The sequence below is a fragment of the Empidonax traillii genome, unplaced genomic scaffold (genome assembly GCF_003031625.1).
Source record: "Empidonax traillii isolate 1590-97213 ecotype Southwest subspecies unplaced genomic scaffold, ASM303162v1 scaffold27:size3997909, whole genome shotgun sequence".
In the NCBI taxonomy this organism is placed as follows: Eukaryota; Metazoa; Chordata; class Aves; order Passeriformes; family Tyrannidae; genus Empidonax; species Empidonax traillii.
The window spans coordinates 1,261,287-1,285,242 of record NW_020955220.1 but is presented as its reverse complement, the minus strand read 5'-3'; the positions used below and the strand labels follow the sequence as shown (position 1 = coordinate 1,285,242).

Sequence of the window (23,956 nt, the reverse complement as noted above, 5' to 3'; positions counted from 1 at the left end):
TCTATTGTGTTGTTTTATTCCCTCTCTTCCTTATACCAAATTGTTTTTCCTGCTACACTCCTTCCTCCACTCTTTAACGGCACTTCCTTACCTTCACCCATGTTCCTCTTACATAAACTCTGCATTTCTAGGTACCAGAAAAAGGAGTGCTTTTTGCCAGAAAAGCCTTGCTCCTGCTGCACTGAAGCAGCTTGAAATTCCGGTCATTTTAATAAGGGCAACATATTCATAAAAGCAGCCCAGCCACCTGAAGTTCCTGGAAACTTTGAAACGAGGAATTTGTGAGGCAAAGAGAAATGAAACCTGTTGGCAAGGTAAACTCAAGATGCTTCAGAGCTTCTTGCTCTTTCCATCTAATCAAGTAAACACCACCCAACACAAGAACAATGTAAGACAGCTTTCAGATTGCTCAAAGTTCTCATTTGACATATGGAGAAAAAAACATGATAAACAGTGAACTAGAATTAACTTACGGAAAGCTGTTCCACCCACTGCATTTGGGAACACACCATAACCCAAACTTAAGGAAGCAGAAAATTCAATCTTCTTTTTCAACAACACTTATGCAGGCACAAGATACAGAGACTGGATCAAGTAGCACCTCCTTTTCAAGCAGCTACACTGAACAGCACAGGCTGCTGCCACAGGCTCTTGCATCCACGCTTCCTCCATCAGAGAGAGGAATCAGTATCACCTACAAGTCTCTGAGGGCAAGCTGGACCAGCCTCATATCCCACAGAGAAGTTTACAACTAGCTGGGTACCTCTCAACCCACTAGAACAAAATGTAACACAAAGCACCACTAGCAGTCTTTCCTGACAGCCTCTGAAATCTCTCATTAACAAGTTTGCCAAAATCTCTTTCCAATTACATTAAATGTAAATTGGAAACAAAAATTACATCAGCAAACAGATTACTGTATAAGTCAATACGCACATGTTCTAATTCCATAACAAGTGTTACGAGCATTATAAATTATCTTACAGCTTTTTCCATCACATGGTAGCTAAAGAACAGTTCATGTACGTGCTTTCTTCATCATACCATCCTCTAATTAAAAAGGAACAAAAGCGAAACTGATTCTCTCCCTCTCTTTCAGCACAAAGTTTCGCAATGAGAACAGTTTAACATTTATAAACATATATGCAAAACACACTCATGAAATGCATTTATAATGAAGTTAGCTAGAAACAAATGCCTCTCAGCTAACTGTACAGCTCCTCACTTCAAGAGACACCATTCAACCCTCCACTGCAGTTTGCAACTGAAATGCCATGACAGCTTTCAGTAAGTGCTGTAAGTGCAATGTCCAGACGCCCAAGCTGCCTATAATTGCACACTTAAAATTAACCCTCAAGTTCAAAGAATAAAGGGATAGCAAAAGGCTTTTCTTTTTTTTTCTTAAGGTACGATTTCCACTCGCAGATGGACAACCCACTGTGATAGAAGGACTTCAGGCACTAACACCTTTCTAAAGAAGGGTAAAGGGGCTAACTTTAATCCTATCAGTAGGATACACTTAAGATTAACCTCTGGTCAACAGTTTCAGAAAAAAAAGTTCACATACTACATCACTCACAGAATTTGCTTGAAAAACAAAACAAAACAAAACAAATCCAACAAAACCACACAACATTTCTGATGGAAAGCAAGGTTTTTGAATTAAAATAAGCTCTGAAACACTGTTACAAGTTATTCAATCTGTGTTTTGCAGAACAAGTCTATTTTTAAGGTAGGAAAGAGACATTTCTTCCAAGCGCACAAACCTGGAAGTTTAGTGCAGTTGATGGGTATCATTTTTACAGCCTTCACAAAGCAATTTATCACAGACTTTTAAAAGATACTCTTCTCACACCGTGACCAAAAAGAAAATAAATCAGCCCTTCAGTCAGAGTGAGTACTGATCTTCAGAGAAGAGACAACATTATAGTTTTCATGACCACATGAACTTGGTCTTATCAGCAAGCACACAGTCTATTTTGGCAGACTGTTTTTTGCAGCTTCCAGTAGGAACAGCACATTTGTCCTGAGTCTGGAGCATGTCCATCCCCTTTGCCCTTCTTTAGAAGAATCACTCATGTCTACGGGCCTAAATTCTTTCAAAAAGTCTCCTCTCCTGCGCCACATCTACGTAGTCATTATTTTACTGCAAAAACATCTACTGCTTTTCCACTTTACATTTTATGCAAAAGCGCAGCCTTCTAATTGCCTGGATTTGCAACGAGAATGCCATTAATGGATTGCCGTAGGATGGAAGACACTGGTAAGAGTCCTACCTTGTTCACTAGGTTCTGACTGAGACTTTCTGACAGTAAGGTCCAGAGGTGAGTCTTGGTCAGCCATGAGCAGTTTGCTGAGCACAGGGTTCTGAGCAGTTGCAGCCGTGGGAGAGGAGGCGACCAGAGATGCTTTCAGCAGGCTTTGGTTCTTTGTGCTATTGGGCTGGCTGGAGTCCTGAGTAGAGCTATTTTTTGAGGTATATTCAGCAGCAAACTGTCGGATCATTCGCTGCATGATCTCACGGGCCACTAGGGGAATATTGGGGTCAGAGACCCTAGGACTGTCTGCAAATATTAGAGATTTCTTTTAAGGAAGCACTTTAAGTAAAACAGCTTTTATATTAAGTCAGTTTATTTACCCAAAAAAAAATCTAGGGGAAAAGAATGAAAGCCAAAGATAGTTTCTGTAGAAAATATACTTAAGCCTTAGAATACCTGAACAAGAACCATTGCTAATTCTGGTACAGCCCTTCAAAAAGAAAGGTTTAAAAAAGTTTCCTAAAAGAAATATGCAATTTCATCTTTTGTTTTCACATACAGATATATTCAACCAGACCTTTCAGAGGTATAGAAATGGAAAGGACACCTAGACCCATGAATAAAAGTACCAAGCAATGAAACCCATTCTAAAATATTGAACAGGTTATTCAGTGCAAGAATTGAGTAACTTACCTGCAGCTACAGAAGGGGAAAGAAAAAGTTGCAGCAGTTCCCTACAAGTCTATTGAGAATTACAGCCCTGCAGTTCTGATTATCCAAAATAACTCACACGAAGATCAAATGTTCAAGTGTCTTCCATCTCATTCTATCTATTTCTTTTGACATTTCTACCATTGTAATCAATGCACCATCAGAGACCACCCAAGGAACTTGCAAATACTCAAAAATCCAAGATGTGTCATATGAAAAGTAATTCGATTTCTAGAAGAACTGCTAAATCTATTAATAAGTAATGTGCAATGGAACAGGTAGATATTCCAATTCATTTATATGAAATAGTGTGTAAGTACAAAGGTAATTGGGGGTGTGGGCAACTAAAATTTATTGACAAAAATCAGTATCTTAGACCAGTATTAATCCATGATGTGAAGGCAAATCTCTAACTCCTAAATCACAGAAGCTAAGCTCTGCCACTTCACTTCAAACATTGATTGTGTTCTCTGACCAAATCTTTAAAAGCAGCTCTCATAAGGGAACAATAGAGAAGTGTTTACTTCCTCTTTAAAAAAAAATTGCCCGGGTTAAAAGGCAATATATTGAGATTGAACTATTAGATGCATTAGCAAAATTTTCTGTGGGACATTACAGTGTTGGATTAGCCTTTTACCACCTTTTTTTACAAAAGTGCATCAATCCAACAAAACAGCTTTAACATATCTGTAAAAGATGACTGACATGAAGGTTTGAGCAGGGTTGCCCACAAAACAGAGAGCAGCAGTAAGCAGCCACGGTGTTTCTCAATGAAAAAACATATTGAGCTTTAAACACTCATCAAGCCCAAATTCCTTCCTGGTAAGCACAGCTTTCCACACTTGAGACCTTATACAGTCACTGTGTATATTCTCATAGCGACGTAACAGCTGTAAACTTCCAGGACATTTATGTAAATACGTTACCATTTTCTTGTAAAATCTACAGGATGTTTTATTGTTGCTAAGTATGAAATACTACTGTTTTAGGACGACACCAATAAAGGTGCCAAACTTAAATTTTGGTACATTTATAGTCTCACTTCCTTCCCAAATGGTCCACAAGGACACCAGCCTGGAAAAGTGTGGAGGCTTTGTTCTGCTGTGGTGACATTTCTTCCACTTTCTAGCCTCTTCACTATTAACTGCTGAAGGACATAAAAAGGTTCTAGGGAGGCCCAGAGGGACAAAAATTGATGGCATGATCACACTAATTTGTGTGACACCATTTGATGTGTACTTGTAACATATACAAGTGGGGCTGGCAGGAATGCAGAGCTCCACAGCACCCGTGTTTTACGAACGAAGAATCAGGCCTGTACTGTGTTCAATACAGTAATGCTTGCAGCTGAACATATTTACACACTCAAATAAAATATTACATACGCCTACAGCCCTGCCTCTTTGTAATCTGTAACTTCAAGGAATCAGCCCAGAATGACTACTTTCTAGTGCTGCTCAAGATAAACTCACTAATTCAGGATACAAAACTCCATTTTCAAGCAGAAGGATAGTTACCTAGTTACATTAAAGACTTCTTGCTTAATTTAAGCCTGAATGCTAAGGATTAAAGCTGTTAAAAAAATGAGTGGAAAATATGAGCTGGTGCCCCTGCAGCATCTCTTGAAATCAACCAGATGTTTATCTTGACTCCTGTCTAGGTTTAAAAAAAAAAAACAAAACCAAAAACCTAAACCTAAAATTAACTAAAACATGGAAATTCTCAGGGAAGAAAAAATATAGGAAATATTTATCAGCTATAAATAGCCTAAAGCAGTACCTCTGAGCTTTATAATCTTAGTAGCTTTTGTGCATTTTTATACTGAAATCTTAAAAGGGCAGTATCAAACAAAAAAAGGTATGATTTCATTAAACCAGAAGAAGGTCCTATTCTGCTACAAAGTAGAGGTAAGAGACAACTAAGTTCTACCACCCTGCTTTCATTAGAAAACATGAACATTTGAAGGAAGCGTTACTGAGTCAGAGTGGCACAGACACGAATTTCAGAGAAAGGATGTAAGATTAAGGGGCATTAAACCTGTTCAAAAAGTTTGCTGATCTTGCTAATTACCTATTTATGTTCAGTACATGACTGTGCGGCCTCAACATACAACAGGCACCTGTTCCCAGAACATCTGCATTTTCCCTGATCTGCCTGGGCTACAAAACCCCTGTCTCAAATGTTACTGGCAGTGAGGATGGAAAGAAGAAAAGAACTAATCGCTGGCATAAAGCCAGAAGAGCTCAGCATCTCTGAGCAATGTAGGAATGTCAGAATTCTGCCGTTCTTTGTGTCCTCTTTGGTATGACAGTGCCTAGGGACCTTACAGGAGTGGCATGAGTTAGATTTCAAGCAATCTAAATACAGACAAGCTTGACAACAATGCATCGAGGATTCAGAACTGACTTCCTGCCAGGCTTCTACCCCTCCCTTATTACTCTTGCACCATGCATAGTTTTGCCAGAGGAAAGAAAACAAGAGTATATTAAAAAAAATTCTCAAGCATTCCTTAGACATCTGACATGTTTTATTCTTCATTCCATGTATCTAGCCATGGACAGAGTATTATACCCCTCATTGGCACACTGCAATATCTGCCACTAGTTTCCCAACAAATTAGAAAAGCATACACTTTCCTAGAAGACACACACACACACACGTCATAAGTAAAAATTTAACTCAGTGTTAAAGGAATTATGTCTTTTATAAACAATCTGGAAGTAATGGAAGTGCCCTTCTTTTTCCTCACCAGAAGAAGTAATATGGAAAAAACCTGTGTTTTCTCTAGATTTTAGTTTCTTTAAATTCCTTCTAGATTTAAAGAGAGATGGGATAAATTTAAAAGCAAAAGGAAGCATTTACCTTAAAAGAAAAAAAAACAAACTTGAAAAGGAAGCCTTGGAATAAAGGCATTATCTGAACTATCAGTAGTAATGCAGTAACTATCCTTCCTACCATCCTGCATGTATTGCAAAAAGTATAGAAGCATCATAATGTATAGCTTGTATTTATTCATTTGAGTCATAAAAGAAAGGGTAAGATACTGTTATCTACTTAAAACACCTTTAAATATTTTGGTCACTGGGAGGAAGGGCTGAGGACTGGCTACAGCAATTTCTAATTTGTTAAACTGAAGCCCTGCATTGTCCCCCAGAAGATAGGTTGGAATTACTGATTTGGCAGATTTTCTCACACATGGGTTAGACTGATAAGTACGATGTACTTTCACCCAGGATGCATTTGGAAGCAACCTCGGGATTCCCATTTCTCAGATTTGTAGAATAGAGTGAAATGAGTTTTTGCCTTCCTAAGAGCACAGTTTAAGTGACAACTGTCCAGAATATATTTTGGGGATTTTCTAGCACTGAGCTGCTGTTATTGTTCTCAGCATATTCTACAGCACAGATTTTCCAATTCTTTTGCTGATCACATTTTGAATTCTTATATATCCCCCTTGGCACTATTCCAACAATATTTTAGACTGTAAATTGCGGGTGATAGGGTGGGTAATCACTACTCATAGTGAGAAGACTGATGACCTTTAAGAAAAACTGCATTAGTACACATTCCATTAATATAAAATAAATATTTTTTTAAAAAGCAACATTACCCACCTACTACCACCGCTGCCACTTGACCTTTGTTCCAAACAGCCCACTCACCTAAACACTGGTTCAGGGGAACAGTTCTGCTGGGTAAGAACTGAGTCATCTCTCCAAAAGTGAAAACACCAGTGTTCTCATGGAGAGATCTGGTTTAGGGTTAAATATGTTATACTCTCTTCCTCAGTCCCAAGCCCACACTGTTGTATTGCAACATTACTGTTGTATTGCTACATTACTTACAAATTTTTACTCACTTTTTACTCTTAATGAATATATATAAAGAAGACAAACGAAAAATACTGAACATACAGTGACAACTTGAACATCAGATCTTTGATAACTGAATTGCATGCAAAAAGACCACAAGAGACACTATTCCCCCCTCCCCCCAGTAAAACTAACCTTTTCTGTAAAAGACTGCATTGAGGAACTCTTCCGCTTGCCTTTCAAAACGAATGATTTTTGCTTGCTCTTGTCTAAGCAGAGCTTCTTGTCCAGCTTCCGAGGCTGGCTCATCCAGACTGACTAAGTGTTCCTGCAAAGATATTTAATATTTGTAAGATCTTCCTGACTCCAAAAGTAATAAAGTTCCTTAGGCATTAAATATTTTACTAAATTCAAGACTTTTTTGGGTTTTCAGCACAGAGTTGAATCTATTGAAACCACAACTTGTTTTTTGACTGCTTCAGAACATTGTACTTTGTCCTGTTTTCTTGTTGTAAATGCAGCAGAAGCCTGTAAGTTTTGATAACATTACGGGAAATAAAAGCCCAGTATAAAGAAGACAACTTAGATATTTTACAACATTTGGCTGCAAATTTCAGATCTAGCACTTGTTCTTTGGCTGTTACTTTCAGATCCAAGAAGTAACTGTTGAAGGCAAAACACGGGTATTCTCCTTAGTCTACACAGCATTCATGCAACTGAGCAAAAAATGACCAAGCATTAACAACAAACAGGTCCTTTTATGAAGAGGCTCAGTAGTAGCCACTTTTAAGCCAAATAAATTTAAGTTAGCTGTTACGACACCTACAATTAACTAAAATCCATTCTCTCTCTTACAATTGGAAACAACTGAGTTATCTCAAATATTTTCAAACTAGGATAATTAAATGTGTGAGATGCCAGGATAAATCACTCACTTTAAATATGCTCAAGAAACTAGAAGGAAAGGTTACAAAAACACAAAATCTAAACACTTGGATTCTTTCCCCAAATACACACCCCTTTTCTCATTTCATTCAGTTTAATGCCTTGCTCCTACTCAGGAGAACAATCCCTTTCTTGTCCCTCTCCCTCCACTTTCATTTTAAGGTATATTAAAGTTACCTGTATTTACCTACTGCAGGAATGCATACACAACCACTCTTTGGGTTTAGGGAGTGTTTTGTTTTGTTAACCTTTACAAAGTATCAGTAACCATAATATCTAGGCTGCAGCTGTTTTTTTGGCCTCTACTGCATAAGTCTATTTCAGATTCATATCTTCATGGGACTAGAAGGGAAGGAAAGAACTAGCACTTTATTTATAAATCACAATAAATGAAAAAATAAGTAATTCTTAAGTTCGTGCTGCCTCAACTTCTAGAGGTTTCATGAAGCAAGGATAGATAGCCAGCCCATAGTCAATTAACAAACACAGCAGTCACGTGAACTACGTGCAAAGGGTAATAATATGAAATGCTGTGGACTCTGGCCTGAACAACATGGGCTCTCACATCATATTTGTAATTCAACAGCTTCCAAAAGCTATCAGAAGTAAAGGGAGATACTATTCAGACAGGGTACAGAGACAAAGCAGCATTTTGTGCCAAATAAAAAGATGAGGAGCATGCGATGAGGGAGGTGACAGGTGAGGAAAAACACCTTTGATGTTATGACGGTAAGAGCCTGCAGGAGTCAAGACCTCACAAAGTGGTTCCATACCAGAGAGATTCAAACTTCCTTGCGCCCGTAGAAGAGAGACGCTTCTTTTGAGATATAGTCTTTAATTCCTTCATACAAATTTGAACTGATGGATTAGCTATAACAGACAGAAGTGTTCACTTCTGTGCCAAGCATCCCAGTGCTCCCACAGTTCACTGGCACTTTATGAACACTCCGAAAATGCAGTTGTAATTTTATGATACTAAAATACGTGAAGTATCTGTACAGGATTTCACAATAAAAATATTTGTGGATAATAAGACAAATATTTTTTGAGAGTTAGGATTCAGGGGAGACTTCACAGAACATACTTGTATTCTCTTTTTGAAACTGTGTTGCTGCATCTGGTAAAGCTTATTGCAGGATCTGTCCTAGTTGCTGACAGACAGTCCAAGATGAGCTACATTATCTTTTAGGCATTATTAGGGTAACTGTAAACTCAACTAATCAATTTGTATAAAAAGCAGACATATGTGCAAATTAACTAATAACAGAAGTAATCTAGGCATATAGAAGTGTTGCAGCAATCACTGAAATATCTAAGCCTTCACAGAAGTTTTGCTTTAAAGGGAAACTCTGCAAACTGATGCACAGAGATTCAGCTAGATAAGATCCATTAGAGTTAATTGGCATCCTCTAGCTAAAGTCCCATGAGCCATTGCAAAAAACTTTCTTTTAATTCAAAGGACAAATAGAGAATTCAGAATTGAAGGAAACATTACCCCTTCAACCTGATCTGACACCCTGCCCTTTAACAGACTATAGCTCTGGAAGAAGCCTAAAATAAAAATAACCCTTGGCCAACAAAATGCATTTCAAATCTTTCTAGTATGTTTTGCAACTAAGACAAGACATGGTAAATCCTGGCCTAGCAACTTGGTGGAAACAGAGGTCAGTGGCACCGCGGCTCACCATAAACAAGTGTACTTTATATTACTCATGTAAGAAGAGTACAATTTAATCTAACAAGGCTAACTAAAGCTGTACATTTTCTTCACAGAGAAGGAATGAAGAAAAAGGGATCAACCAGAAAAAAAAAATTGTAAGTGGCTTACACTGGTGAACAGCTGAATAAAGGAGCACTTGATCTGCATTCAGGAGAGGAGGGGAATAGCAAGAAAATGGCAGTGCTTAGTTACTACCCCTCAAACTACAGAGCATCTCCTTGCATATATTGTTTTTATCAGTGCTCATGCTAAGACATCAAAACATAAAGAAATACAGTAATATAAAAGAGTCAGATTTAACCTTGCACATAGAAAAAAAAATAATCTTTGACACCTTCTGGCATCTGCAATACAGCACTGTCTACATGAGACAAAATATACTGGATTTGTTTCTGCTTATTGGATTTTTTATTATTTTCTTATCCTTTTTATCACAATTATTCCAGTAATCTCTGCAGTTTATTCACCCCTGGAAGGAAAATTCAAGTTTTCACACTAAGGATTTGATTGTGATTGCTATTCAAAGTCAACTTCCAAAAGTGGGGCTTTTTTATTTCATTTGGGAATATGGTTGGTTGGTTTGTGATTGTGGTTTTTTTCCTTTTTACATTTTCCAGCATTTCTTCCCAATAACCATTATTTGGAACAACATTTCAGGCTTACCCTCTCACTCTACAGTCCTGAATCACACCAAAGTTTTCACAGCAGCAATAGTAGGAAGAAGAAAAACCTATTAATATTTAGATAGCACTGTCATTGGAGTTTTTTTCCAGGGTATTTGTAACCAATGAGTTACTTTTACATATTATTTATAACACAGGATTTGTTCTATTCTCTCTGTGCTTCTCTTCAGGTGGGAAGAATCCTACCAGTGAACGTGCAGTATCACTATACTGAACAATACACCCTCAGAGAAAGACACCTGGAGTGGTTTGCACACGCTCCCTAAGAGCTAAAGCTCTTTTTGTATGTTAAGATAAACAGCATAACTATGTAATTAAGTCAAAGATCCTCTGAAATACAGAGCTCAGGTTTTCAAAACGCAAGGTCAGTGCGTGACCTTGAGAGACCACCTAATCCTGGGCAGCCCAGCCCTGTCAGCACTAGTGCTGGATGCTCACCGAGACCCTCCTTGTAGGAAGTGTTGATACAGCAATTCCAAAAGCTGAACTGCTGACACAAAGAGAAAGGTATGATACATGCTGCTGTTGAGCAGATATGGATACAGCATTTCATGTTGAAGCCGCAGGACGCACACAGATGAAGTGGGAAGAGCCCACAAGCTAGAACAGTACGAGGTAATTCCTATCCATCTTTGTAGAGTAAAAGGAGGGAGGCTCCCCACAGACCACCCATGGTTGACCAGTCAACCCACTGACTCTAGGGATCCAATCCAGACTCCCACCCCCAGAGGGCAAGATGAGGAACAGTGAGTAAGAAAGGAATGTTTCAGCATCCCTAGGTTGTCTTCTCCAACACTTCATTTTTCTTAAGACTGTGTAGCCTTTTTAATTCTTAGCCCATGAAAAGGAAAATAATCAACTATTTTCTGTAAACAAGCCTTAAGGGCACCAGAGACTCTTCTTTCCTTCCATCTGCACGACCAAGTCATTCTTGTTGCTTTCATTTCAGTGCTACTTCATTTGCTTACATCTCTCAAAAAGCTACAGTCAGCTGAGGCTTCACCAGTATTTAGGTTTTTCTCTGCAGGTATTGAGACAAATGCCTTTTTGATATAGTCCCCAAAACAGTTTACCATTTTACAATCCTATCACTTTTCAGACATCTGTAACTTGTGACTTGATAACACAAGTCTGTCTATCCTGTTTCTCAAATTTATCAAGATAATTTTCAATTCTGAGCATGTCCTTTAAAGCATCTACAACTGCTCCCAGCTTAGGATTAATAAAAAATCAGATGGTTTAATTAGTTTTAAGACCTCCCTCACTTTATATTAAGATGACTGATGTCAGATTTATCAAACTCAAAACAAATTTATCTTGACTACTGAATATCATTTATTATCTACAGTAAGGGGAGAAAAAATAAATCAGTGGAAACACAATATGCTTACATTAACATTTATGCACCAATAAAACTGAAACCTCGCATTACTACTAAACACAGCTGGAGATTATCACAAATAGCCTCTTCAGGTTTTAGCCTCCATATCAAATTATTTTAAAACCACATAGTACAAAATTGACAGTCTAAATGCTTGAGTTTTTAAGTCATGAAATCCATTAAAAATGTGTTAGAGCACGTTCCAGCACACTGAGGATCTCTGCACACAGTTTAAACACATTCTAAAGCCATCAAAAGTTCTAAGAGTTCTGCAACTTCAACTAATTTTCAGATATTTCCTTTGCCATCTTCAGTTATTCTACAAGTTAATGCTTTAGATGATAATGGTAACTTCAGAATTATTCAGACACTTACCACAGTTCAAATCTTACTGTTTATGTTCCTCTACAGTGCAAGGCCACCAGATTCAGAGAATTTTATTATGACTAATTATAATCAAGTAATGACATATTACCTCTTAGATGTCTGTGTAAAGCAATGACTTGCAAGCTTTTAAAAATAGCCAAATCATACCAGAGTAATTTTGAATTTTAAAACAACTCCTTCACATGCTGTACCCTACCACACTTCTTCACAAGTGAAAGAATTGTGAGAGGTCCTTTCACTGAAGCCCAAGTTTTTTACAGCACTTTGCAGACCAGATTCATTCTTCTGCCAACAACAGTGTAAGACTCCAGAATACGCTCCTGGAAATCATCTTCTCTCTTGCTATTTTTGTAGCTTAAATATATCCATAAAATAGTTAATGTGCTTAGGAGTATTATCCTTCTTGTTCTGCTCTCACCAACTAATGAGATTAGTTGTGTGTTCATGTGTGTGTGTTCCTTTTTTCTCTTAATACATATAAATTGCTTTATGTCGCTTTAGACAATAGTGTTTTAATTTCCACATACTCAACTGAATATACTCAACTGAATCCTCTTTACGGATTCATTTTCCAATTTTCCCTTTCTGGGAAAATCTGGCCTTTCTTAAACTAGGCTTGAGCTCCAACAGTAGAGACTCCCTGATTTGATAGAAACATTCTACAGGGAGCCACAGATTTCTTCTGTAATGATAGCTCTGTCAGATTATCTAACAAGCCACAAAGAAAGTTAGGAATCATAATTAAAAAGAGGTAAGTCAAGCACACTTAAAGTGCAATCCAACTGAATTGATGTGTCTTCTCTGCACCACAACCTTTTAGAAGGAGAAGTGATAAAGACCACAAGCAATTTAGAATTACCACATTTGCAGATCATCCAAATGCAAATTCACCAAATATAGTCCCATAGGACCTGATCTTCCTCTAACTACGGGTAGGCAGCTAGAGATGCTAACTGCCCTTTTTGACTTTCTTGCCCATCAATGTCCCCATGCATTACTGCACACAGGTACCCAGGCAGCAGCTCCTTAGGTAACCAGTTATTCTCTGATCATACCACACAGAAACAATTGTTGTATCCTGCCTTCTGTGATGAAAGAAAAAAAAAAAAACCAGTTTCTAAAAGCTCTATGTTATTGCACGTAACGCTTCGAATTTGAGCAAAAATATGACTGGGAAAATGTTAGCTCCTTACTTTGTCTGTATTTTATTATCCCTTACAGATGAAGACACTTAAGTCTATTTCTCTATCAAAACCTGTCTTGTATTTTGACTGCCAAAAAGTGCATGCATTCACTCAGTATTTGCAAGTAGAACTACTGCTACAAATAAATTAATCTTTTTAGAATACTTCAGCAGATGGTTCTCCATCCTTTGAAGAAGTCGTGTAATTGAATCTGACTGCTTGCAAAAGCAAGAACCAACATCACTGAAGGAGTGGGAGAGCAAATGTAGTTTTTTACCCCTTAAGTAGCTCTGCCAGCAAACTAATACTGGCCTTCAATTCTCACCCTACAGTCCAGAACTCAATTTTTCTTAAGCACAACTACTGGTCTCCTCCATTACAGGTAATTCTTAAGGGCAAATGAAATCCAGAAAAAAAACCTGAAGATTTTAATGGGTTTTGAACTTGCTAGACCAGGTACCTACATGCACTCCAAGGTGAAAATCAAGGACATTGATTAATTTTTCAACTAATCCTAGATGGGTATTGGTAAGGATGTGCTTATTGGGGAAAAAAGGCCAGCCACAGCCACATGGTTTTTGGGTATCTTGCTCCCAGCTACAACATGAATTACACACCTTTTAATTCTGTAACTCAGCACTATATAAGCACAAACCCAAATCATTCCACCCTGCCTGGTTCTTTTCCTAAAAACTTCAGAGGATGCAGGTGAACAATAAAAAAAAAAAGCAGAATAGAGGGTTAGGCAGAGAAAGCACAACTGCTATCACTTTAGGTACAGGAACAGTTTTAGCAGTTATACAAGAATGAGCCTCCAACTCCTCAAAAATAAGAGTTACAGATATCAGTACAGATGCTGAATGGAAGACATTTCAAGTAAATTAGCACAATTTCTAATTTAGTTCATTAGCTGAAGGGTGTTCATTATTTGGCTAAATACCAAATTAGGTTACAAACTTTTTTCTAAAAATTCTCCGAGATTTCAATTCAAATTAAGATGTTGTCAAACTCACACTATTTGAAGGCTCTCATGAAAGAATCCTATTTAGCTCTGTATTGCAAGCTAATGACATCAGTGCCAGCAGTGCAGCAATCTGCTGCACCCACAGAAGAAAGGAAGCACTCCCACCCTGCCATCTCTCTCAGCTGACACACAAAAACTCCCTAGACCTAAAAGGAGCCATATTCCTTCATCAAAGACCAAATGAAAAAAAGGCAAAGCAAAAAGCCGAAAACCTCAAACCCAACAGAACTGTCACAGAGGCTGAAGGGCAGTAAACAAACAAACAAAAACCCCCAAACAATCACCAACCAAAACAAACAAACAAAAACCCCACCACCACCCCCAAAAAAAACCCTAAACCCCCCAAAAACACTACATACTCCAAAGTCTTGTCTCAGTTCTCTCCAGCCTGCTCAGGACAAATCTTCCTTTTCCCCTAGGAAGGAAGAAAAGCACACCTCTTCTGCATTCTGTTATCAGCCTGTACACAATCCTAAAATCTCCTTCAATCCCTGATGACAAAACATAGTGGAGCACACCAGGTGTGACCACATCTGCATCTTTTCTTTCACCCATTTAAAAGCCACCACACAGTACGGTAGGAAATCATGTGAGGATCCTTAACATTAGGGATAACTACCAGTTGCATAAGGAATGCACTGCCAGTTTCTCAGTGATATTCAATTACGGGCTACACTTGTGAAACCAGAAAGAGAAACCCGGCAAAGTAGAGGAAAATATAAATAGTGGTATCTCAGCTTCTGACTAAAGGTTGCATAGAAGATTGCAAAGGACAAGGCATTGTACCTGATCAGCACATTATACAGTGTGCTCTTAGTTTTTTTCTTCACCTAACAACCACTGATTTTCAAGAGCTTTACTTTAGTTATTGTGGAGTTATGAGGATGACTGAGATACAAACCATCTTTTTGAAGATCTACCCATACACTGTCAGATTCTCCCAGACTATGACCAGCCTCTGACTGCGCCACAAAATTGTTTTCTTCGTTAATGCAACAGCTTAACAAGAACTGTGCTAAACACTGAATTTTGTCCTTTCATGAGATGAGGTAAGACAAAAGACAGAACTCCTTACACCACAAGCATACACACATCTTACCTGCTGTCAGTCTCAGTGAAGGAATTATGCCTTGTCTCTAGCCTAAATGCAAGCATTCCTAAACCTCCTCCCATTACTTAATAAAAACTGTAATGCAGAAACGGGAATAAACTGGCAACATGGCAAGTATCAGTGTAAACAAGGTACTTCCTTTATGGACAAGCCATGCAGCTACACAGGTTAGAGGAAAGAGTGCTTTTGTTTCATTCCTAAGTTTGATAGAGATCCACTCTGGTGTTGTTTAACATTGTGAAGGAAAAAGTAGTAGCTACGAGATCCAGTAAATGAAGTTTTGCCAAGGCAGATGATCCTTCCTTCCTATGCTATAGAACAATCATTATTTCAACACACGGGCTGAGCAACAATCACTTACAGCATGATAGCTTTTGTTTCATATACACCTGTAATCTCCTTAATAAAACAAACTGCAAGTTTATTACTTTGGCAAAGCTGACTTGTTTAGGCTCTGACTTGGTTATGAAAAAGCACAGTACAGAATCTACCATACATGAGAGCCCTTTAATAAAAGGATATCGCCCACAGGGAAGGGGATTCCCAGATACAGAACAAGACTCTAGGTTGTTAAAATGAACCACATTTCCTTATTGAAGATAAGCCCATCGTCTGACTGTAGTAAACATACACAAGCCACAGTTTGGCTCCCTGAGGAACGGTTTCATGATTCCCAACAAGACCTCTGACAAAGAACTCAACCCCCTCCCCCCCCAAAAAACAAATAAAAAACACTGAACAAAAAGGGCCAATACATAGAGGAAAAAACCCATAACACCTGCATCTCATACTACCAAAAAATGTTGCATAGAAGAGGCAGGTCTGTTCATTAACTTGCGTATTTTAACTCAGAAAACCTTTTCAAAAGGGAGGGGAAAGGGGTAGGAGGTTGCAGATTTTCCATATTCAGTTAACAGAACAGCAAACTCCCTCCCTTTGTCCCTCCCCTACAACTAGTAGCTTCACACATCTGCATTGTTACCTTCACTTTTTCTCTTCTCAGGCAGCAGAAAAGACAATTTTCATCAAAAGACCAATCAGAAACACCTTCAGGCTCACAGTCTGTAAATCAGAAGAATAGCAAATTACTTCATATTCATAAACCACGACACAACTGGAGCCAAAAGAGAAATGCCAAATTAAATACCTGTTTCACAACATTCTTGCCTGCATTCTGAGGATGCAGGCTTCATTTCGGCCATTTTTCTAAGTCCCCAGATTACCAAACTGTATACATTTTATCATTGCACAACAAATCTGTTTTTCCCAGCACTGCCAAATACACTCCCAGCTACATAAAGATGAACGCACACTGATTAGTAATTTTAGCCAATATGAAACTAACTGTGAGCACTGCCTGGGGGAGGGGGAAAAAAAGCACAAATCACCACGGTAACACACATTTTCTAGAGGCAGAGCTGGGGCTGCTTCTGTCATTAGAAATGCAGAACAAGATACAAACATAGAGATTGTATACCTTTAAACAAACTGAGATCTTTTAATAATCCAGGTCCAAACAGGCCTTCTAGAATACTTTCAAACCCTAAAAGCAAATAAAAGAATTGTTAGCTTTCTAGATTAAGTACGTCACTACAATATTCACAATAGCAGTTCTATATTTATCTGTTCCAAGAACAGAGCTCAACGTGCTTTCTCTAAGTATTACAAGATACATGGGTCAACTGTGATGACTGAACTACTGACAAACCATAGCACAGAGTCCACCGACTCCTGTACTTCTGTAAATAGCTAGGTTAAAAACAAAGAACATTATGACATTGAAATGAACCATTTTGAAAAGAACACAAAAAACTATATGTTCTACAACAGGACCAGTTAATTTCTACACAAACAAAAATACTCCCATTTAAGTCTCTGAACTGAAATAAGGTATGTCCTCCAATTAAAAAAAAAAAAAAAAAAAAACATTCTTCCATCTGAGTGGCATTCAGGTACTTTTCTGAATTTCAGCAAACATTAGAATCAGTGTTTCCTGAGAAGTCACAAGTTTGAGGAGAGAAAATTAGAAGGAAAGGGATTCAGCATTGCCGTGTCACTAAGGAACGAAATTTCAATCACAGATCTGCATCTAAGACACGATCAGATTTACTTCAATGCCATGATTTATGCCTCACATAAAATAAATGTAACCAATTCGAGTTTATTCCAAAAGAGGGAAAATCTTCACCAAAATTACTGCCATTATTGGGAAATGTTAAATCAATATTACACTAAACCCCTGCTGGCAGTAAAAAAAGCTACAGAGCTATTAACCCAATACTGTGAGAACACAGGTTAGCAGAGTGCATACGAAAAGTACAAAGGCTACTTCAAGGGGGACAGACAAATTTCACCTGCTTATAAAAATGTATTTGCAATATGACCAGTACAACCTACTATATTTCCACCCCCCCTTAATACTTTTGCTTTGTAGGTTTAATAGAGGTTTGCATGTAGCTCGGGGCTCCTAGCTTCTCCTACTTGTCTGGGTCTTTGAGGGGCAGAAGCAGCAGCAGTAAAAAAAAATTAAGAAAGAAAAATATGGTCATAAATTTAGCGAAATTTGCATGGGTGAATTGGGGACAGACAAAGTATCTGAAATAGCTATTTTTAAGAAATCAGTCAAAATCTAGACGATCATGTACTATGAAGGAAATCAGTTATTACACTGTAGAAGAGCAGTAATTCTAAAATGATTCTGATTTCACCCAGAGCTAATATCAAAGTTATGTTTTGCAGAGCAGTCTTCAAAAGGAAAGGACAAATAGCGTTGCACCCCTCTGGGTGTTGGCGAGTGTCAGTGCACCAACACCACCACTGTCAGATGCAGGATCCTACAGAATTTGCAGTCTGCAACTTGACTTAGATGGCCAAAGCATTGCTGGGGTACAAGATCTAACACCTGTCAGAGCCTGACACTAAAAATCCCATCTCAGAAAGGACCAAGTGGAGAGAAAAAAAAAAAAAAAAAAAAAAAAAAAAAAAAAAAAAAAAAAAAAAAAAAAAAAAAAAAAAAAAAAAGGAAAAGAAAAGATGATTAAAAAAACAGAAAGAAAGGGGGAAAAAAAGAGTGATGGTGATTAAGCAGTAAAGAGAAATAGGGAGAGATCAGAAAACAAGGTGGAAGAAGAAAAAATGGAAAAACCTCCCATCCAACAGCACCTTGTCAGGCAGAGAAGTAGCACTGCCTCCAAAAAAAGCCAATTCAGGCTTCAGGAAGTGGCAGGAACAGTGGGAAAGGGCCGACCAACCTGACCTAGAAGAAAAATAGGAGAATCAGGGTATTGACCCATAGGTTTATAATGCTGACTCTTTTATGGGTAGTGACCCCTCAGAATTTGACTCTGAAATGAAACCTTATGGAAAAGAGCTAACCAACCTAATTCTAATCTTTTTGTTTAAAAACTTACATTATATATATAAATATATAAATCAAAAGATCTCAGAAATTTACTCAAACTCATCAATCTTAAAATAGTAACTGCCAGTGACTCACTGCCCCACAGTTTGCCATGCATGCAATTGCACACTGAAGTCCCTGCCAAGTTTTACAGCTTGGATATTGTATGATCATAGTTTGCTAGCCCACTGTTCTGAGTGATGCTAATGCCACTCGGGTTTTATTAATATTAAATATTGGATTTAGCAGTTGCATAGCAACAGCAGAACATCTTATGTGCAATGTTTGACATTAAAAAAGGCAAATAAGGGAAGTATGAATGTATTCAAAAATTATACTAAAGACTGGTAAAACTGCCATGAAGCTGAGCCCTATTCCCCCCAAATGCAAAGAGAAATGCAGCAAAGGCAGTATAAGCCCTGTGATGTCGTGTTCAGTCATTCAGGGCTCCAAAAGAGCAACTGTGTACAGTTAATCATGCAGAATACATTGAAAACAAAATCTTGAAAAAGGAGCTGCCTACTTTTTATAGTATTTTTTCTCTCCATTGTCACTGCTCTTAGAAGCTTGAAAAGAACATTTCTTTTCCCACCGATTGTCCTTTTCCATTTGGCAGATGATATTTTCCTGCATTTCAAATGGAACAGAAATTAACATGGCTGCCTCTGCTAAATTCCGGTTTCTATTATTTTCATCATCTGTATTTCAGTGTCTGAGAGTTCACAGCAGCTGAACAGCAGGGCCAGTGGAAAAGTTGCAGGAATAACAGAAGAGAGAAAAAGAATGATCCCAGTATTTTAGAAATCAGTATTATTTACATGTCAGATTAGATTTTCAATATCAATAGTATTTAGATTTCTCAGATATGTTCTTCACAACCAAAGCAGCCACACACTTAAGTCTTATAAATGCTACTGGTGATCTTTATAATGAAAAAACATCTTTTGGGTATAAGATTTTAGAAAAAAAAAAGGGGTTGATGTTTTAAAACATACAACATTTATGAAGTGTAAAACAACTCTACATCCCAAAAGACTCTCTAGGAAGTGAAGAACTAGAGAAAAAAAATAAAAATCCCAGAACAAACAAAGAAAACGCTTAGCACTGAAGCAAGAGTGGAATAACTTTTTAAATGCAGAGATTGTTACACACTTACTCCTATTTCACAACTGTTAGTTCTGCAAGTAAAGCATTCCCTAAAACAGCCTGTGTCAAAAATCAATATGTATGTGGCATTTTTATGCTAAGAGTAGCAGGCAAAGACATTAAAACTAAAGGGAAGAGTTGACTATGCAGTTTTCAGCATGGTCAAAATTCACTGGTTTTGTCTCTGCATCTAAGCAGTTTTATTTTCATCTTTTCTTGGCATTTTTACCCACCTGTAATCAAAAATTTTGTCATAAATTTAAACTGTAATTGTAGTTTGATGGCTAATGATTTAAGATAAGAATTTAACACAACAGTTTAACTAAAGCTTTACAAAAAAAAAAAAATCCAGTTAGATCCTCAAGTCATCTTTTCCCTTAAAACTGAGAGCACTTGTAATGATTAAGTAGCTACCAGACTCCTTGAAATAACGGTATCAGAGAAGTCAATAGTCCAGGAGAGGACTTTACTGGCTGATCTCTAGCAATGTGGATTAACCAAAGACACATTCTCCACTATAAAAAACAAGAATGCAAGATCTTCAGAAGAAGACAGGGATGCATTTCTGGAGTGCCATTGACACAGAGCCCAGCATGTCAAACACTGTTTTTTTTTCACCTCAAGACAGCACAGTTCAAACATATCTTTGAAAAGTCACTGCATAATTCAGCCCTGTATATGTATCTGGTAAAAGCAATAAAGCTTGCCTTTAAGTTTGTGGCACAAATAATTTTGAGGGTAGTAAAAAAAGACAGGCAACAATTGGCCTGAATATATTATCCCATAAATTTTTAATAACTCAAAAAAAAAAAAAAAATCAACATATCAAGGGTGCTGAAGGGAGAAAATAAAAACCAATATAATTAATTCTCAACTCCTCAGCCCTTATCTGTGCATATCAATTTAATCTGTGAATATCAGTTTGTAAACTAAACCTCAGTAGAGTAAGTCAGTATCAGCCAGGGCAGCAGTTAAGTATAGTAGGTCAGAGAATCAGAATATCCTGACTTGAAAGGGACCCACAGGGACCGTCAAGTCTGACTGCACTGGACCAACTGCAACAGTAAATAAGACAAGTGATTAATCAGCATTTATTTATAATAAACAGTCACCTTAATACATAGCAATTTGCACATTAAAACGACAACTTCAAAAAGTTGGAAGTTGATTCAAGTAACTTAAGGCATTATTGTCCACATATTTTCTTTAAATTTCTTAACTATTTAAGGACTTTCTAGGAACCATCAAAACCATGGGGGAAAAAATCTGACCTGTTAAATGAAAAAAAAAAAATAAAAATAAATTAAATTTTTTTTTTAAATTTTTAAAAACCCAAACAACAACAAAAAGCAAAACAAAACAGAAAACCAAACAAACAAACAAAAAAAAAACCGCAATATGACTAAGGGTAAAAGCAAAAAGAGGAGACAAGAGGTTGCAAGATGGACAGGAAGATTCAGAGCAGAGAAGATAAATCAAAATTCAGAAATGTTGCAAAGGTCAGAGAAGAGATGCACACAACTTTAAAGTAAGCAAAGATAAGATCAAAACCAAGACACATGTAGATTGTTTTTTTCAGGTAATATGAATATGGTAGTATATTAAGAAACATATTCTTATTATGTTTGTATTGTTAATATGTTTGTATGCCATTCAACAGAACGGCATACAATCATTCAACAAAATTTATCAAGGTAGTGTTATTAACATTTGCAAGGTAACTGTCTTAATATTCTATGGAGATGTGTTGGGTTTTTCGAGGGGGAGTTACTCAAAGAGTAATTCCAGCAGTGTTTAATTCCAGAAAGTCCTGAAATATTGAGACAGTCCCAATGGGCTTGAAAAAGAAAAAAAAACATCTCTTTGAAATGTCAAAACGTTAAATAAATAAGTACCGGAATCTCAACTTGATAAAGGTTTTCAAAGCCAAGAACAGTTCAGAGGACTACTGAGGAACAAAAATGGTTTCGATCAACATGGGCTTACAAAAATTCTTATTAGACTTTCATGAAACTAATATTTTTATTAGCAGTAAGTATCATAATATTTTACATTTTTTGGCTGGCACAACATATTTTGACTAATATCAGACTGAAAAAAACCCTCAAAAATAAAAATTAAAATTAAAAACACAAACAAACAAAAAACCAAACCAAACCAAAAAAAAAAAAAAAAATAACAAAGAAACAAAAACCAAACCAAAAGAAAAACTGAAACAAAACTCAGTCAAATAAATATATAACAGATTCAAAATCAATTAAGTGACAGCTCTTGAAATGTTTGTGTCAATGGGAAACTACTGCTTGCGGGGTCCATCAGGTATTGGCTCTTGGCCCTGTGCCATTTACCACTTTAGTCCTAGCTGGTGACTTGGAAGAAAGCAGTCACTAAATTTGCAGGAGCTATAAAGACAGGAAGAGCAGTAAGTAACAAAAGGCCCAGGTCACAGAGGCTGCTTACCAAAGCAAATGCAATTAAACACTACTTCGAAAGGAAGGCAGGGGGGGAACAGAGAAAGCCACAAATCACACATCTAGGAACAGGAAAAACAGCTTCTCAAAGACATACCCAGATCCAGCAGCTGAAATTGGAAGCTGATCAAATTCAGCCAGACATAAGACACTCTAATTTTACAAAGGTCCAACTGAAGACACAAGTCATGCACTCCAGGACCAGGTCGATGCTCTCCCTATCCTAGGATTCTGGAGGTGCTATTTAGGGCTGGCCGCTAAGATCTATTCCCCTTTCCCTCTCCCCTAGCACTCAGATTCATCATGTTAGGAGCCTCATTAACTAGTATGAAGCAGGAGCCACCACCATCACATCAGGTTTTTATTGGATTTCTCATGCCTAGATTTTCTGGTCAAGATTGGTTATATTTATCCACAGCTATGGGATTTGAAGCAGGAATTAATTCAGAAAAATCCTACAGTCTATATGTAACATGGGAATTCTGTCCCTTTCAGGACAAAAATCTATTAAACTTGAATGTTTCAGTCACAGGCATCTTAATAGAAAAGCAAGACCAAGCAACAAGGGAGGGGAAAAAAAGTCACAGGACGGTTATTAATATACACTAAATCTCAGGACATGCATATAATTATAAGTTGTGAACATTCTTTTATTCATGCAACAAAACAGAAGGTACTCCCATCCACCTATGATGAGAGATCTCGTTATCTGAATGGAGCCCAATTAAGTACTCCAAGTTAAACCAACTTTGCTTTAGTTTCTTGGGGAACAAAGAAAAAGCTGCACATCTCAAGCAATTTTTCAAATTTCGTGCTTCCTCATTCTGGTTACTGAAACTGCACTGTTCAGGGATCTACTGCAGACATCCCTGCTCCGGAGGATTCCAGGGATCTTAAATATCAATAACCTGACTCTATAATAGCAATAAAGAAACATGCATACAGAAGGAAAGAACTGTGGATGTTAAGACAGGTACTGCTTAAAAGAACACGAATATCCAAGTTCTGTACAGCAAGACACAGCTCTTCTGTACCTTTTTGCACCAAAACACCTCCTGTTCCCAAGACAAAATAATACAGAGCATTGCCTGCTGGGGTCCCTAAACAGGCCCTTGGAGAGAAAATGAATTCTTTGGCCTTAGAGTAATGCTCTACTCACTGTAGAAGAGCATCTCCAGTAGAGAAGTTTCCTTTGAACCAGTTAAGAAGACAACAAGGTGCATGTTCTGTCAAACAGCCATTTCACTGTTACAGTACCTTATCACAGCAGTAAGCTCAGAAATTAAAAAAGCAGCAAAAAACTACAAGTACTGTTGATGTAAGTGCTTCTGACTGACCATCCATTCTGCAGGACTTCATTAAAATTCCACTACTAGCCTGTAATTTTAAAAAAAGCTGCAGCAGACCATCCTCACTCCTCTCCAAGCATCCCTCTTAACCAAGCTATTCCTTTTCCTCTGAGAACCAAGTCTAAGAACATTTTCTCTGATGGAATCCCAAACTCACAGCAATGCATTTAAAATTTAATGAACTAAGCATGACAGAAAATCAGCTACATATCTGAATTACAGCACTGCAATGCACTTGCCTTCACAGCAGAAAAGTGCCCTGCCAAATATGCTAAAAGAGGGTAGATCTCTCCCCTCTACAAGGAAGAACAGAGAGGTAAAGCAAGAAAGATACCAGGCTGGGTTGCAGCGCAAGAAATGGAAACAGGCCTCCC

At 37.6% G+C, this 23,956-nt stretch overlaps 1 protein-coding gene across 6 annotated transcripts in view; it reads right to left on the bottom strand.

The window, feature by feature from the left end:
• The window catches only part of LCOR (ligand dependent nuclear receptor corepressor), a 98,532-nt gene that overhangs the window by 50,820 nt on the left and 23,756 nt on the right, over positions 1-23,956 (bottom strand). For 5 of the 6 annotated variants that reach the window (XR_003573949.1, XM_027908164.1, XM_027908196.1 and 2 more), the window contains exons 2-5: positions 16,694-16,759; positions 16,199-16,278; positions 6,977-7,109; positions 2,277-2,564 (exon numbers count right to left, since the gene is read on the bottom strand). Coding sequence is in view for 5 of the 6 variants with exons in the window: in XM_027908164.1 (XP_027763965.1) it covers positions 2,277-2,564; positions 6,977-7,109; positions 16,199-16,278; positions 16,694-16,759 (567 nt within the window). In the remaining variant the exon portion in view is untranslated. The remainder of the gene's footprint in view (positions 1-2,276; positions 2,565-6,976; positions 7,110-16,198; positions 16,279-16,693; positions 16,760-23,956) is intronic. The other variant, XM_027908175.1, reaches the window with a different exon arrangement.